The 16,014-nt window shown below is 49.2% G+C and overlaps 1 protein-coding gene across 10 annotated transcripts in view; it reads right to left on the bottom strand.

Moving 5' to 3' along the window:
* prdm16 (PR domain containing 16) overlaps positions 1 to 16,014 on the bottom strand; it is a 147,776-nt gene that overhangs the window by 6,222 nt on the left and 125,540 nt on the right. For 3 of the 10 annotated variants that reach the window (XM_055892624.1, XM_055892631.1, XM_055892632.1), the window contains 9 exons: positions 14,007 to 14,214; positions 13,645 to 13,810; positions 12,986 to 13,139; positions 10,245 to 11,904; positions 9,409 to 9,496; positions 7,020 to 7,231; positions 6,813 to 6,890; positions 3,413 to 3,582; positions 2,863 to 3,034 (listed from right to left, as the gene is read on the bottom strand). In XM_055892624.1, coding sequence (XP_055748599.1) covers positions 2,863 to 3,034; positions 3,413 to 3,582; positions 6,813 to 6,890; positions 7,020 to 7,231; positions 9,409 to 9,496; positions 10,245 to 11,904; positions 12,986 to 13,139; positions 13,645 to 13,810; positions 14,007 to 14,214 — 2,908 coding nt within the window. The remainder of the gene's footprint in view (positions 1 to 2,862; positions 3,035 to 3,412; positions 3,583 to 6,812; positions 6,891 to 7,019; positions 7,232 to 9,408; positions 9,497 to 10,244; positions 11,905 to 12,985; positions 13,140 to 13,644; positions 13,811 to 14,006; positions 14,215 to 16,014) is intronic. The other 7 variants (XM_055892627.1, XM_055892625.1, XM_055892629.1 and 4 more) reach the window with 7 other exon arrangements.

Genomic DNA, 16,014 nt, shown 5'->3' with positions numbered 1-16,014 from the left:
AGGGACAGAGGGGTGGTGGGGGGTGCTTGTTCTCCTCTTTCAATCTAGATTAAATATTGTATAATCAAATTGGCAGGGGCTGTGTGGGGGGGATATAGGGACGCGGCTCTGACGCTGGGCCCTGCGTTTTGTCACTTAGTCTAAACACGTCAGCCGTGTGTTTGTGTTAGCAACCTGGGAGACTGCCTCAAATGGAGTCTCCCTGAGGACCTGCACTGCCAGCCTACCCCCCCACAACAGGCCTACCCCCCCCACAACTTTTGAGCACAAGAAACGCCCAGTCCAGCTCTATCCCCCCCACACACACTGTCCACTGTCCCCACCCCTCCGCACACTGTGTAGTGCCCCATACACCACTCCTTACCTCACAGGCTAGACAGTGTCCAGGAGAAAAGGGGGGAAAACACTCGAGCGAGACAAGTGACTAGACCGACTTGACTTTGTTTACAAACACTTTGTGGAGAAGAGACGCATGAGCGCACAGATAGGCATACACACAGCTGTGTGTCTGTGTTCAATGAGAGGGGGGGGGGGGGGGGGGGGGGGGGGTGGCATCAGTCAAAGTGTCTGTGTGTGAGTGTGTGTGTGTGTCTGGGATGGACAGAAAACAGAGCACTTATTTTGAATTACAGATATTAAAATGCCAGGCTTGCTTGTTCTGGATGGTTCTGCACTATTGATCCCAGATGGCAGAGGGGCTAAATTACCCCTGAGTTCTGTTGACTTTTATGTCTACTGACCAGGGAGGGAGGGAGAAAAAGACAGAGAACGAGAGAGGGAGACACAGACAGACAGAAAGAGATTGAAAGAGAGCGTAAGACAGGGAGAAAGATGGATATATAGAGAGAAGAGACAGAGTGAGTGAGAGAGAGGAAGAAAGACAAATACATAGAGAGAAAAGAGAGTGAGAGAGGGAGAAAGACATATATATAGAGAGAGAAAAGAGAGTGAGAGAGGGAGAAAGACAGATATATAGAGAGAGAAAAGAGAGTGAGAGAGGGAGAAAGACAGATATATATAGAGAGAAAAGAGAGGGAGAGAGACAGATATATATAGAGAGAAAAGAGAGTGAGAGAGGGAGAAAGACAGATATATAGAGAGAAAAGAGAGTGATAGAGGGAGAAAGACAGATATATAGAGAGAGAAAAGAGAGGGAGAGAGGGAGAAAGACAGATATATAGAGAGAGAAAAGAGAGGGAGAGAGGGAGAAAGACAGATATATAGAGAGAAAAGAGAGTGAGAGAGGGAGAAATACAGACATATAGAGAGAGAAAAGAGAGTGAGAGAGGGAGAAAGACAGATATATATAGAGAGAAAAGAGAGTGAGAGGGAGAAAGACAGATATATAGAGAGAGAAAAGGGAGTGAGAGGGAGAAAGACAGATATATATAGAGAGAAAAGAGAGTGAGAGGGAGAAAGACAGATATATATAGAGAGAAAAGAGAGTGAGAGGGAGAAAGACAGATATATAGAGAGAAAAGAGAGTGAGAGAGGGAGAAAGACAGATATATATAGAGAGAAAAGAGAGTGAGAGGGAGAAAGACAGATATATAGAGAGAGAAAAGAGAGTGAGAGGGAGAAAGACAGATATATAGAGAGAGAAAAGAGAGTGAGAGGGAGAAAGACAGATATATAGAGAGAGAAAAGAGAGTGAGAGGGAGAAAGACAGATATATATAGAGAGAAAAGAGAGTGAGAGGGAGAAAGACACATATATAGAGAGAAAAGGGAGTGAGAGAGGGAGAAAGACACATATATAGAGAGAAAAGGGAGTGAGAGGGAGAAAGACAGATATATATAGAGAGAAAAGAGAGTGATAGAGGGAGAAAGACAGAAAGAGAGAAATAGAAAAACAATCAGCCCTACTGGCATGAAGAAGGCAGAGCGAAATCAAGGAGGAACCATTACGTGTCATCAAAAGAATCCAACATGCCTGCCTAGGGCTTATTGAAGAAGACGGCTCGCATATTTCCCCCAGAACACGTCTGTCAGAGCTAGTACATGTTCCCGACATCGCCCACCACTGCCTCGGAACCTGGTTCGTATTCATTATGAGCCAAATGCAAGAAAACAGACTGAACCTACCTGGACTTGTCCAAAAATAAATGCATGATTTCATTTTCAGTTGCAAAACACTTTACTAAGGTGTGCACTAATGAACATGACCGGGCTAAGCACTAGCTGTGTGCGCAGGGCCGTAGACAAGACAAGAGAAGGCCAGAAGCTCTGGTAAATGTCTAGCCCTGGTTAGAACCTGGGAATTTTCTTTCAGTCGAGGAGAAATGAATCGTTGAGAACTGTCAGAGCAGAGTTGAGGGGGGGGGCATTTATAGAGCTGTACTGAACTGTGTCTACTATACTGTACTGTACTCCACCTAAAGCCTGTTGGAGTAACATTCAACCACTAGAGGGCAGAGTATGTACAGTTTCACCATAGACACACATCTGACAGGGGAGTAGAGACATTGTTAGGAAGGCTGAGAGCCTTAGATCAACTGCAGTATACTCCTAACCAGCCAATCAAATGGACACCTTAAAAAAACACACCTTTATAAAAACTATAAATGTCTGTAAGTTAAAGTGCGTGCGTGCGTGCGTGTGTGTGTGTGTGTGCGTGTGCGGTATGTAAACAGAGGTCATTCGCTGAACCACACTTGCGTGATGATGAATGTCCTTGCCTGAGACCTGAAGACTTGTGTTGGTTCCCCAAGCTAATGCCTTGGCTTTAGCTCACCGGGCTCACACAGTCTTGTGGCAGCAGACTGGGATTAAAAACCCATTTCTGACTAGTGTCACATATTTGTTGAGAACATTACGTGTGCTCTGTTCTGAGCTATGCGTGTCCGTGCGTGTCCCCCCCTACCTCTTGTCTGTGGAGCTGGATGCCTGGTTCAGCTCGCTGTTGGAGATGAAGTTGCGGATTTCCGAGAAGTACGAGTCCTCCTTCTCATCTAAAAGTGCATGATTGTCTGGCTCGGAGTTGGGAGAGGAAACGTTGTTTCCTAGGTTGGAGAGGATCCCAGAGTGTTGACTCACTGTAAGCAGGAAACACACCACCGTGAGCCACGGCATATTGAAGCTATAATAAACAGCTGGAATCGGGGACGACACTGTACATTTCAATGAGACACTAAGCTGTACACTATACCTGTCAACGTTATTACGTACACGAGACTCACCGCCAGGGAGGAATAAAATTGGTAAATAAATCCTGAACCCGGAAAGAGATGGCAGGCGGCGAGTAACAACTGTTCATGTCGAAAGGGATTGTTCAGGATTTTGGCATATTCGTTTCCTTACCTTGAAAGCAGTCGACAGACAACGAGTGACTGCAAATCCACGTTACCCACACAAATATCGAAACATGTCAACATCATTGTGCTGGGGGTTAGTTAGGTGAACGGGGGACCCACCGGGGATGCTCTCATGCTCGTGCTTCTTGAGGTGACGGTCCAGGTTGGTCTGCTGGCCGAAGCAGCGGTTGCACAGGTGACACTTGAAGGGCTTCTCCTTGTTGTGGATGTTACGCACATGCCGCTGGAGGTTGGAGGAGATGCTGAACGAACGGTCACAGTATTTACACCTGGGGAGCACACGGGGAGGGAGGGGAAATTAGATTTCAGATTTTTTCTATATATTTGTGCAGGTAATGTAAAGATGGTAGGTTGTAATGCCAATACTGCTCATTGCATTGAATCTAACTGTGTTGAAAGAGAAAGGGAGAAAGACATGGAAGCAGAGGAGGAGAGGGATGCAGAGAGAGAGAGAGAGAGAGAGAGAGAGAGAGAGAGAGAGAGAGAGAGAGAGAGAGAGAGAGAGAGAGAGAGAGAGAGAGAGAGAGAGAGAGAGAGAGAGAGAGAGAGAGAGAGAGAGAGAGAGAGAGAGAGAGAGAGAGAGAGAGTAGGCTAGACTGGTAGCGGGGCAAAGACAGGCAGGGAAAAGGGAGCTGGGGAAGCCGAGAAAGAGCGAGAGAAAGAGTGAGAGAAAGAGTGGTAGAGAGGTGGTCTAAATGAGTGGCCTGTTCCACTGTGTAAACAACAGTAATGACCCAGAATGCCTCAGTCTAAACACTGTGGGCAACATGACTGTTAATCTACTATTGGCCTTTCTACATGGACACATTTGTCACTGCAGCTCTGACACACACACACACACAATCGCGCAGGGTTTTCCCCCTTGCCTGCATGGTGGGAGAGTATGGAGGTGTGTTGTGCGTCCGTCAATTCCTCAAGCACTCGCAAGTAATATGATGAATAGGCAACCGCATCAGTGGTCAGAACATAAACTAGAAGCAAAACGAGGGTTTTCACTCCGTCACTACATCATAGTCACGAAAAAACACACAAAAAGACTATGGGTCAATTAACACTGCAATAGCGCCACCGTGTGGTGGAAAAACATTGATGCGCCACCCAGTGGGATTGGGAGTACAATATTTGGCAGCCCTGATGCAGCACAGCCCAGCTCAACATCCACTCTGACTACTGCTCAATCTCACTCCCCACTCTATGGGAAATCTGGACAATCTGGCAACCGGGGTTGGCATGGCAACCCAAGAGACAAACAAGCAGGTAGGAACGTGGTCCTGATTTAAGGGAAGATTTCTGGAAAAATGTTCAGCAATATATCTGGGGTCTCACACACACACACACACACACACACACACACACACACACACACACACACACACACACACACACACACACACACACACACGTACATCTATTTAACCTGGCCATAAATAAACAGTGGCCAGGCCTTGTCAAAACCCCCAGCCGACTGACACTGGCTCTTTGTTGTGTGTGTGTTTGCATCAGGGCTTGCAGACCTGCTACAAGGTGACCTCTGCTAACCCCAACAAACACCACACACACACACACAAACACACACACACACACACACACACACACACACTGACGTCAGACAGCAAGCCCCTGCTGCTGCAAGGCTGGCATTCAGGGCTAATTGCTTTGGGAAAAGTTGCTGGTGATCAAGCTTTGGAATCAAGATGCAGGGCCCTTTTCATGTTCTGCCGTGTGTTTGTGTGTGCGTGTGTGTTTGTGTGTGCGCTACGTGCGTACATGCGCGTACTCAAGCTCGCTAACATCCAGACTTGGAGCACCACACTTCACAGAGCATGGTCGAGCGCCAACACTAATTCCTTTTTTTCTCTCTCTGTGTTTATATTTATTTGTGTCTGAAGGGACGTGAAATTCCGACTTTTTTTTCTCTACTCCCCGGCAGTCCAGAACATTGCGAGGGGGCTGCACATGGAGCGTTACCGACTGAATGGGGTCTTTCAGTGGTCAGGTCTAAAGTGTGGCCAATTTCTGGAGCAGAAAGCAGCCGTCTGATAGGATCTCAGGCAGGCAAATGGCCCTAAGACAATGAAGCATGAAGGCCTGGGCTAGAAGGCCCTGGTCTCTCTTTCTGTCCGTCTCTCACACACATACACTCTGTCGCTCTCGCTTGGTCGCTCTTTTACTCTCCTGGTGTTTCTTTCTCTCTCTACTTGTCGCTCTCCCTCTCTCTCTCACGGTCACTCTCTACCTCATCTCGGTCTCTCCTTGTCGCTTTCTCTCCCTCTCCCTCTGTGCTGCTTTTGGTCTTATTTGCCTGAAAAGTGGCAGAGATAATGATGTCTGCTATTTGTTATGGTAAATTGTTTCTAAATGAGCTAATCAGTAGATTGTTTGGACTAGGCCCGGGAACTGGGTCCCCTGAGAAAAATCTCTCTCTCCCTCTCGTTCTGTAGATTGTGCTCAAAGAGTTGGCACTACAGCTCAACAGAGGACAAAGTGCACCACTTTGGGGCCGGGCCCTCAGGTTAGCCAAGTTTCCAATAGTAGGAGGTTCATTTGAAAATGAGATTGCAGGTTCCTTTCTAAAGTAGAACTGCTTGGCTATCACTGTCCCTCTTGCCATTTACAGTCAATATGTTCTCAAACTGCACACGGTTTATTGGGCTCCAAGATGGAGGTGGCGAGGCGAGAGATGGAGAAACAGAGAGCGAGAGATAGAGAGAAAGAGAGAGAGAGAGATCCAGCAGAGGATAGGTGATGCAGAGGAGAGGAAGAGAGGGAGAGGGAAGGATAGAGATTCAGCAGGGAGGAGACGGAGAGAGCGAGAGACAAACAAACAGCAGAGACAGAGGGAGACAAACAGAGAGAAAAGGAGAGAGAGAGGGAGAGGCTGGGCAGGAGCCAAATGATTGATAATTAACGGGTCTCTATAAACAGAGTCCTGATCTCTCCAGGGCACCATTACAACCCAACATTGTCCAGGACCACCACTCCCCTGGCCCATTCCATCCCTCCCTCCCTGTCCTACCCGACTACAACATCTGGGCAGACTGCATCAATCTTCCTTCTCTTTCCTACATTCTCGCGCTTTCCTTGCTCTCTCACTCTTCTCAAGTACCAGACGCACCACTCCTCACGTTTCCAGCAGGTCATATATATGTATATATCACTCTGCGGTGTGTGTGTGTGTGTGTGTGTGTATGTGTGTGTACAGCTGAATCTGCACATTTGAGTGTGTATGTGTGTGTGTGTGTGTGTGTGTGTGTGTGTGTGTGTGTGTGTGTGTGTCCGTCATCAAGGCCTATGCCAGGCATGAGTGTGTTTTTGTTGCCAAATGAGGAGGGATAAATCAGGTGGGAAGGATGTGATTTCATCATTGGTTGACCGGTTGGAGTAGGCCTCTGTCAGCGGTACGGAGGGACCAAGAAGAGAAGAGAGAGCGAGAGGAGAAGAGAGGAAGAGGGAGGAGAGAGAGAGAGAGAGAGAGAGAGGGAGGACAGGAAAGGCTTACCTGTAGGGCTGCTCTCCTGTGTGTGTCCGTAAGTGCCTGGTAAGATTAGCTGACCTGGGGAAGATCTTCCCACAGTACCTGGGGAGAAAGAGAGGGGGGGGGGGGAAGAAAGAGAGAGAGAGAACACGGCTTAAATATCCTACGCTGTCCCGTACTTCTTACAAAAAGTTTACCCCCCTAAAAAAAATCTCTGGCGCGGTGTCCTACCTGCAGGTGTAGCGCTCTTTGCCTTTGCGGAGGATGGCGTCGGAGAGGGAGGGCGGCGGCGAGCGGAAGTTGAAGAGCGGGTGGGCGGAGTGCTGCAGTGAGTTGGGCGGGGCGTCCAGTTTGAGAGCGCCAAAGCTCTCCAGCTTCTCCGTCATGTTCTCCATGGCCGACATCTGAGGTAAAGAAGGTGTACCACGGTAAAGATACTGTAGCTGTAGATAGGGGAAGATTTACAGTCACGTTTTAGTCAACAATAACTGTTCTTCAACAGGTTGCACTGTTTTGTTCCAGCCCTACACTAGGCCTTGATTAGTTGGTTAAATCGAGCAAACTGTTCGCTAGGGGGACGAGCGCCTGGTAGCAGGGGCCGGAGAGAGAGAAATAGAGGAAGGCAGGAGGAAGCGATATATCAGAGGTCGTTCTCTTGATAGGTCACCTCCCTGACCTATCGCACGTTCGCAGACACTCGAGGAGTCCCCTGAGTCCCACCCCCGGCCCAGGCAGACTTTGTTCTCAGCCACCTCCTCCTTTCCCCTCCGCTCTCGGACTCTCGGTGAAGCCACCGCGAGCTCAATAAGCCATTCAATGAGAACTCTGACGGGAACCATACAATAAAGTTCAAAGATGCCCGTCACTGATACTGCTTTACCTTGTCTCCTCCCCCAGCCTCGGGACAAAGGGCCAGTCAGTTATGGGCCGGGGGGGTTTTATTTGCCAAAAACAGCTTACATCCTTCCTGGTTTGGGAATACAACAGGGGACATGGAGACAGACACGCCGTCTTAATTTATTTATTCGTGGCGTCTCGGCGTTGGATGATTCCGTCAGCGGAACGAATTAGCGAATGAGCGATCCCTTCATTGCGGTGTGATAACTGGGTGGATTTGAGCCTAGATGGTTGGGATAACAGAGAGCTTATTGGGCTTCGTATTTGTCTTGGATGTGTTCTGTCCAAGAATCAGGTAAAAGCTGCTTTGACAGACCATTCATGGCCGTTTGTTCGTACGTCTAAAAGGTCTGCCCTTACGTCCTTATGCTACCGCCTGTTCTTATGTGCCACCCACACCTGGCATATAGGGGAAAATGATCCACTGTTGTTGTTGGATGTACATGTAGGGTACAGAGTGTGTGTGTGTGTGTGTGTGTGTGTGTGTGTGCGTGCGTGCGTGCGTGCGTGCGTGTTAACTCAGTGTGTGAGTGCCTCGTTCAACTTCACAATTGATAGAGGACCAAGCAGATTCCCAGGTCAGATAAAACAAGTTCCCAACAACAGCCCCCATTCTTCCCCATTCTCCTGGACACAAACACAGGACGTCCTTGATGGACACACTGCTATTATCTAGGCAGCCAGGGAGAAGAAACTAGCCAGGAGGAAGTTATTAGCTCTCCGTGTGCTCCGAGGCCCAAAGAAACAATGCCACAACTAAGTTTAGGGTTAGCAAGGGGCTGAATCGTGGGATAGCTGCATGGGGTGAGATAGGGCTCCATTCAAAAGAGTATTATTCTTCTTATTAATACGTATCATTCTTGTTATCGTCGCTGGGAGGTTGTTTGGTAGGTGGGAAGGGTTGGAAGGGTTCGGGGACAAGCCAAACAATGTGGTTTGATTATCAAAGGGGCGACGCGATGCCAGACTTTTTGTCTTCTGTGCAACAAGGTGGGAGGCGGTGGAATTCCGAGGCGCCACATCGTAAACAAAGGAAGAAATCGTACAGAGCCCCTGAGAAATAACAGTGGTGTTTCGGGACCGCTGTGGGACCGTTGCGCAGGACTGGAGGGTTTCAGGAGTGGGTTTGTGGTAAATTCTCATAGAGCAACATGTTGGGACAAAATCAGATATCGATTCTAAAAATGTGCCTAAGAATTCAACTTGGTGACCAGTTTTCCCAATCTGTCTCTACCAGTCTATTCAATGACATAGATGAGCAAATCTATGTTTAATCAATCAGATGCAGTCAGTCAGATTGATATTAAGATTACTTTATTTGTCAATTGCACACAATTATTTGTCAATTGCACTACAGGTTGCAGAGGTTGGAGCAGGAGGCTTCAACACTGGACTCCTGTGGAGCAGTTGCTGTGGGGTTTAGGTGTCTTTCTGAAGGGCACAACGGCAGGCAATGGCATCTAGGACTTGACACTCGAAAACCTCCGGTTGCAAGTTCACTTCCCGACAGATTTTTACCGTCAGACCCGGGATTCGAACTGGCAAACCTCCAGTTGCTGGCTTGCCTTTCTAGGCTACCTGCTACCTGTCTCTGTCTGCCTTGCAGCAGTGGGGGCTTGCTGTGTGTGTGTGTGTGTGTGTGTGTGTGTGTGTGTGTGTGTGTGTGTGTGTGTGTGTGTGTGTGTGTGTGTGTGTGTGTGTGTGTGTGTGTGTGTGTGTGTACCTGTGGATGAAAGAGGAGCGGGCTGGGCCTCAGGTACTTCTCCTTCAGAGCTCCCACAGGGTCCAGTAACTTCCTCTTTTCCACCCTGCTGGACAGCAAGGACAAGGGTTACGTACGAAGGTCAGAGGTCAACTGGAAAGGTCGCACTGATTCACACTATACATGCCCATATAATGTATTATAATTTCATTTATACATTTTTTTGGACACAGTCTATTTTACAATAGTTTTATATTTTGTTTGTTTTTAACTCTTGTCCTTCCTCGACCTCTCCCATATATATATGATGTCCATCTGGTTTGATTTCTATTTGCCATATCTTTCAAACTGTGCTCTTTCAAAAATGTTCTTAACCTTTATACGTTTTACGGACACAGTATGTTTTACACTGGTTATCTTGTTGTTATTAGTCCCACCCTTTAGCTCCATTCAACCCCTTCCATCTATCTTTTAACACCATCCAAATTGGATTTCTATTTGCCATATATTTCTCAACTGTGCTGTGATGTTTCACAAAAGCTCTGAACCTTTCCATTCTCATAGTTTCTACAGACTGAAAAAAAAAATTGTTGCTAAAAGCATTATTATATTATTGATCGATTGACTTCTCAGATCGCCCAGTAATGTGGGAGTGCATACTTAGTCGTTTGCTAGTGTGGATATTGCAACCTAGTCCTTTCCTCTTATCTCATGAGGGGAAAGGTTAAGTCTGAACACTGACATACAGATTTGGAGATATATATTATATTGAATATAGGTTCTAACATGAGTTTCAACTTGAGTTGGTTATCATACAGTGTCTGGTGAGGCCTCTGGTCTACTCGGGGCTGAAATACCTGTATATTGGGTCCATGAAGAAGGGTGAGGGCTTGGCGTAGTGCAGGGAGGGCTGCTGCTGGGGCGGCTGAGCCAGGGGCTGCTGTTGCTGGGGTAGCGGGGGCTGGAGGAGGGAGTGGCCCTGGGGGTGCTGGGCGTGGGAGTGCGGGTGGCTGCCGGGGTGCTCCTCCTTGCGGTGGTTCTTGCGGCTGGGCGGTTGCTCGGGGGCCACCATCCCGTTGTGTCCGTCCCGTCGGCGGCTGCCGATGCTCAGGTCCAGCGGCTGCTCCTCACCCCCGGGGAGAACGAGGGGGGCGTTGCTGCTACCGCTGGGTGGGGTCGGCTTGGCGGGGGCCGGTGGGGCCGGCTTGGCCTCCTTGGGCTTGGTGGTGAGGTCGAAGGGCGATGACTCTCCAGTGCCCGGGGCGGACATTTTGTGGGGTGTCGGATGCTGCTCACGAGGCGACTTGGGCTCAGCCTTGAAGAACATGCCGGGGTTGAGGGTGCCGGCCCGCTCTGTGAAGGGGTAGAGGGAGTGAGGGAAGTTGGGTAAGAACTGGAAGGGGAACATGGAATGGTAGGGCAGCGAGCCGATCTTCTTCTCCTGCAGGCCCATGAGGCCAGGGCCAAAGTACTTCTCTGCGATAGAGGCGATGGCCTTGATGGAGTCAGTGGCAGCGGCGCCCCCTGTGGTGGTGGGTGGCAGCGCCTGCTCCTCCGGAGGCGGGAAGAAGGAGTGCTGGGAGGCGCCGGAGAGGAAGGAGGGACGCTCACAGGCCAGGTTGCTCAAGCTGGACACTGCCGACACCGAGCCACTACTCACGTCATCCGGCCGCCCGTCCCTCTCTGCCCCCCTCGCCCCTCCAGCGCCTGCCGCCTTCCTCCTCTTGGCGCCGGTGCTCCGCTCCCGTTGTTCCCGCTCGCTCTCTGCGTCGCTGTCTAAGTCTGAACCCGAGGCGGTGCCGGTGGTGGTGTCCAGGTCGGTGCCGCTGGTGGTGTTGACGTCCTCCAGGTCACTGCCATCCGACACCTCCGACATCTTGGCCTTGGCCTTGGCCTCGCCGTACGCCAGCCTATCCTTGTCCTCCCTCTCCTGGCTGCTGAGGAGACTACCGCCTCTATTGTTGTTGATAATGGAGCTGACCAGAGACAGTGGAGGCCCGTCCAGGGGGCTGCGGGGCAGCTTGCCCTCCTGAATCCCACCGTTGTTACTGTTGTTGCCCAGGGGGCTCTTCAGCATCGGGCTGGGGGGCAGTAAGGGGGGCCGGGGGTAGAGCGAGGGGGGGAAAAGGCCCGGGAAGCCGTGGGAGAGCGAGGGGAAACCATGCGGCCCAGGGGAGAAGGGAAGGCCGGCATGGGGGTGAGGGTGTGGCCGGGAGGGGAAGTAGTCGGGGAAGGCCAGGCCCGAGTGGTTGAGGCCCGGGTGGTGGTGGGGATGGTGGTGCTTGGACTTGGCCAGGATGGGGCTGCTGCTCATGGGGATGCCGGGAGCGAAAAGTCCCCCAGCAGGGCCATAATGGTTCTTGCCCTCACAGAAGCGCCGGTGCTTGTTGAGGGAGGAGGTAGTGCTGAACATCTGGCCACAGTCCTTACACTTGATCTGGGTGCGGCAGTCGGCGTGCATGCGCTTGTGGCGGCACAGGTTGGAGAACTGCGTGTAGGACTTGTGGCACACCTCGCCTGGGGAGACACACAGCCCACATGGGCCTGGTTAAGCCCATTTAAACACTGTCACAAACTCAGAGTACCAAGTCAACAGTCTACACGGATACAACATTAGGCTACTTAGAGAAAAATACATGTACATCGCGCCTTCATTTTGTCTAAAGACTGTTTAACTATACAAATCAGAAGTCGTACATGTTTTTGGTGAAATCAAGTGACAACAGTTTTCATCTTCATATTGGCCATTGAATCACTGTGACTGGCAACACACCTACCATATATCCACATGGGGCAATATACGGTTAAGCTGACTATTTTCACACTATGTTCTATGAAGTGTTGCTTGAATACATACTGTACGTATACATGTATATAGGCATATACACACATACGTGCACATGAGTACAAACAGAAATGCAAAGCAGAAAGTTGAGTGAGAGAAGAAGATATCATGGCTTCCAGCATCGTTCAATGGGGAGCTGAAGCAGATACTGTGGATCCACTTTTATCATATCAAATCTGCCCATGCCGTCGGTTAATTCGTTTTATATCACCCTCAGAGGGGGAAAAAACACACACAGAAGGAAAGAAACCAAAAAGGAACACACAAAGTACCACTTTTTTTGAAAGTCCCCCTAAAGATGCTCAACAAATAATCAATAAACTATTTCCAGTGACATATCAGGGACCATAGAGTTGAATAGAGGGCCCAACTCCTATCTGTACCATTGCAATTGCGCCCTCTATCCAATTCTAAGCTGGACTATCAAAATAAAGTGTGACCCATACAACAAAAAGAGAAGGAGAGTGAGAGGCACGGAGAGGGGGAAGGAGGAGGATAACAAAAACAAGCAAAAAAGGTAGGAAAAACGCAAAACAAAATGGCGGTTGAAAAAGGGATGGGGGTCATGGAATTGTCTCTGACCTATGGGATTGTGTCTGCTACTGTCACTGGCCCTGCCTGGGGTTGGAGAGAGACGGAGGGAGGAGGAAGAGGAGGATGAGGAGGAGGCCTTTGGACACGGGGAGGAGGTAGAACTAGATGTGGGTTGGCTAGGCCGTGGCGGCGGCGGGGGCGGTGGCGACTCAGACTTACAGATGAAGGGCTTGACACTGCTGTGAATGTGCTTGTGCTGCTTGAGGCCCGAGGAGGTGGCGAAGGTCTTGCCACACTCGGGGCAGGTGTGAGCGCGCGCTCCTACGTGCTGTGAGCGGATGTGACGCTGCAGGTTGCTGGGGTCCGTAAACACCTATGGGTAGGGGGGGGGGGGGGGCCGGCACGTTTACATTGACACACACACATATGCATACGCACAGATATAAAGCAGTTATGGCCAGCGATCACAGTCATCCGATCACTGTAATAAATAGTAATGAGTAAAATGGATTTTACTGCCACCATACACAACACAAAACCTGACGATCTATCTCAGTCTATGCCAGCTGCCCATGAATGGCCTTGTTTCATTGATGGTGGTGACATTCACAAACAACTAACTTGATGGCAAGTCAACCAACAAGCTGAATAAACTGAAACAAGTAACATAAGTCATCTAACATAAACCGACATGATTAAGTTGGTACTAAGTTGCGTTTATGGTTGCTGACTTAATCATGACATCACACGATTACAACCAGGTGTTCCTACATACATACAGGATGGATTTTCTCCTCAATCAAGTCGCTACTGTAGCTAGTGTCAGCATTCACCAAGGTAGCGAAGGAGAAGAGCCAGTGTTTGAGTGCACAACTTACGTGCCGGGTGTGCTGTACCTTATCGCAGTTTTCACACTCGAACCGCTTTCCGCTGTCGTGGGACATCTGGTGACGGATGAGGTTGGACTTCCAGTTGAAGGCCTTGGGACACTGGTCACACTTGTATTCCCGCTCCTCTGTGTGCACGATCATGTGCTGGCCCAGACTGGACAGGGAACAGACACACACACACACACACACACACACACACACACACACACACACACACACACACACAGTCCTTTAGGATAATGATGATACTCCTCCAATCATTAGTGTAGAGGTGATTGTACCACTGTGTGTGTGTTCTCGCTGACGCACGTGTGTGTGTGTGTGTGTGTGTGTGTATGTATGTGCTGCACCTGTACTCGTTGGGGAAGATCTTCTCGCAATCCTTGCACTCATGGACGGGCTCGTGGTCGCTGTCGTCGCGCTCCTGCTTGAAGTCCTCGTTGCTGAGCGTGTCGAACAGCGAGCCGGCGCTGGCGCACGAGTACTTCTGGTGCCGCCGCAGCTCCAGGGCCGAGGTGAACAGCTCGTCACAGTCCTCGCAGCGGTACATCTGCTCGTCTGCAAAACAATACAACTTGATTTGTCCCAACTGTTCTATCGGATATGTGTCTTCTGGACAAAGACAAACAATACACACCTGCGAAAGGTAAAAGTCTGAGCAGGATAACTACATAGCTCCCCAGCCTATATCCATCGGTGATCCCAAACTGAACACACAACTAGAAACAAGGCAAGAGCATCCAGAAATGTCTAGCATTCAAACTTGTATGAAAATAAATCTCAGGGTAGCCCATACCCCGCACTCTCCTGTCCAAGCTAATCAAGTGCATGTTCAAACGCTTAAAATAACCACTCTCCAATTGGTGTTGATGTAAAAGGAAAAATCTATTAAGAGTCAAATGTAGCCTGGGCTAGAGGGCTTTACACCTTAATTAACTCATAGCTGATTACTTTAAGTCCAGTAGTAGTGGCTGTTCTTTGCCTTTATAGCGAGCAAAGGAAACAATAGGCTACACATTTGTCATTGTTTTCCAGCATGATAGCCTTTGTAACACTTTTCCCAACCAAGGTCAAACCAATAACACTTGGAGGCAGGGGCTTTCAATGGCGGGTTCCTGACTTGGACGCCAAGTTCAACAACACAGGCCAAATTAGAGAGGAGGGAGGGGGAGTAGATGGTGGAAGTTGTCCAAGAAGAATGAGCCATGCGGGGTTAGGCTAGGTTGTCACCCACCCGTGGAGGTTTTAGAGCGCCAATCAACTCACGATGCCCGCTCTGCCATGACCCTAATGGGCACTGCGTGAGGGCACCGGAGATCCCCCTAACACACCACACTGTAACTATTAGTCATCGAAAAGCTAAGCAGACAAGTTGATTCAAAATGACTTACAGTGCATGGCTCACCTGGTTTCTACTGTATGCCGCCATTTACTCAGCTGGCTATGTCTAGAGCCATTAAAAGGGCAGAAGTGTAGCAACAGAACTTTGTCTAAACATGTATTTGAACAAATGACCCTCCTGGTCTAGTCATCCATTACTTCAAACTCAAACACTATGCATGCATAGCTGCCACCATAGCCACATAACTCATAACGGAGTGAGCGTTTTACTGTGTTAAATGTTCCATTCCAACCTAAAAACAACTCAGCGCCAAGCTATTTGGATGTGTCACCTTTGAAAGCTGCGACATGTTTCCATGACCAGGCTTATAAAGCGCTTATTGAGGCTTTATTACTTGTTTTATTACACCGAGGTTTTGTCAAATCAAACAGCACTTCAAGTAGGAACTGAAACGCGAGGAGGACTCGGCAGAACCGCACCTAGTCATCGGCTTCACCGCTAGATGACATTTGACTCGAGGCCTACAATGCCAGATAGGAGGCGTGCGGGGTGTTTAAGGCCGAAGAATAATTTGGCGCCATTATCTGTGTTCCATCAGTAACACTCCGGAATAGAGAGGAGGAATGTTGCGGAGGGAGGACGGTGAGAGCGCTCATAAATGGGAGACTAATAGCTTTCTGGGAGATGTAGGGGAACACAATTATGTGCAGTTTAGCGACTAATCTGGGAGCATGGGTGAGGTCTCGGGGGACTCCTCAAGCCCCACTCCAAATTCCAGCTCCTATAAGCCAGCCGAAGAGTGGTGCAGCGCCAAGCTATTCCTCTCCCCTTCTTTTCTCTTGCACACACACACAGTCTACCTTTCCTTTTGTTACTAATTTGTTCATTCAATCTGCCTCTCCTCCATTTTCTATCTTTCACAAACTCTCGTAATGTCAGTGTCTTTCTTTTTCTCTTGCTCTCTTTTAAAATCTCTCGCGTACGTCCCTTTCCTATCCTTTCACCCCCTCTCCTGT

This window comes from Salvelinus fontinalis, chromosome 31 (assembly GCF_029448725.1).
Source record: "Salvelinus fontinalis isolate EN_2023a chromosome 31, ASM2944872v1, whole genome shotgun sequence".
In the NCBI taxonomy this organism is placed as follows: Eukaryota; Metazoa; Chordata; class Actinopteri; order Salmoniformes; family Salmonidae; genus Salvelinus; species Salvelinus fontinalis.
The sequence above is the reverse complement of the archived record's forward strand: the minus strand, read 5'-3'. Positions and strand labels throughout refer to the sequence as shown.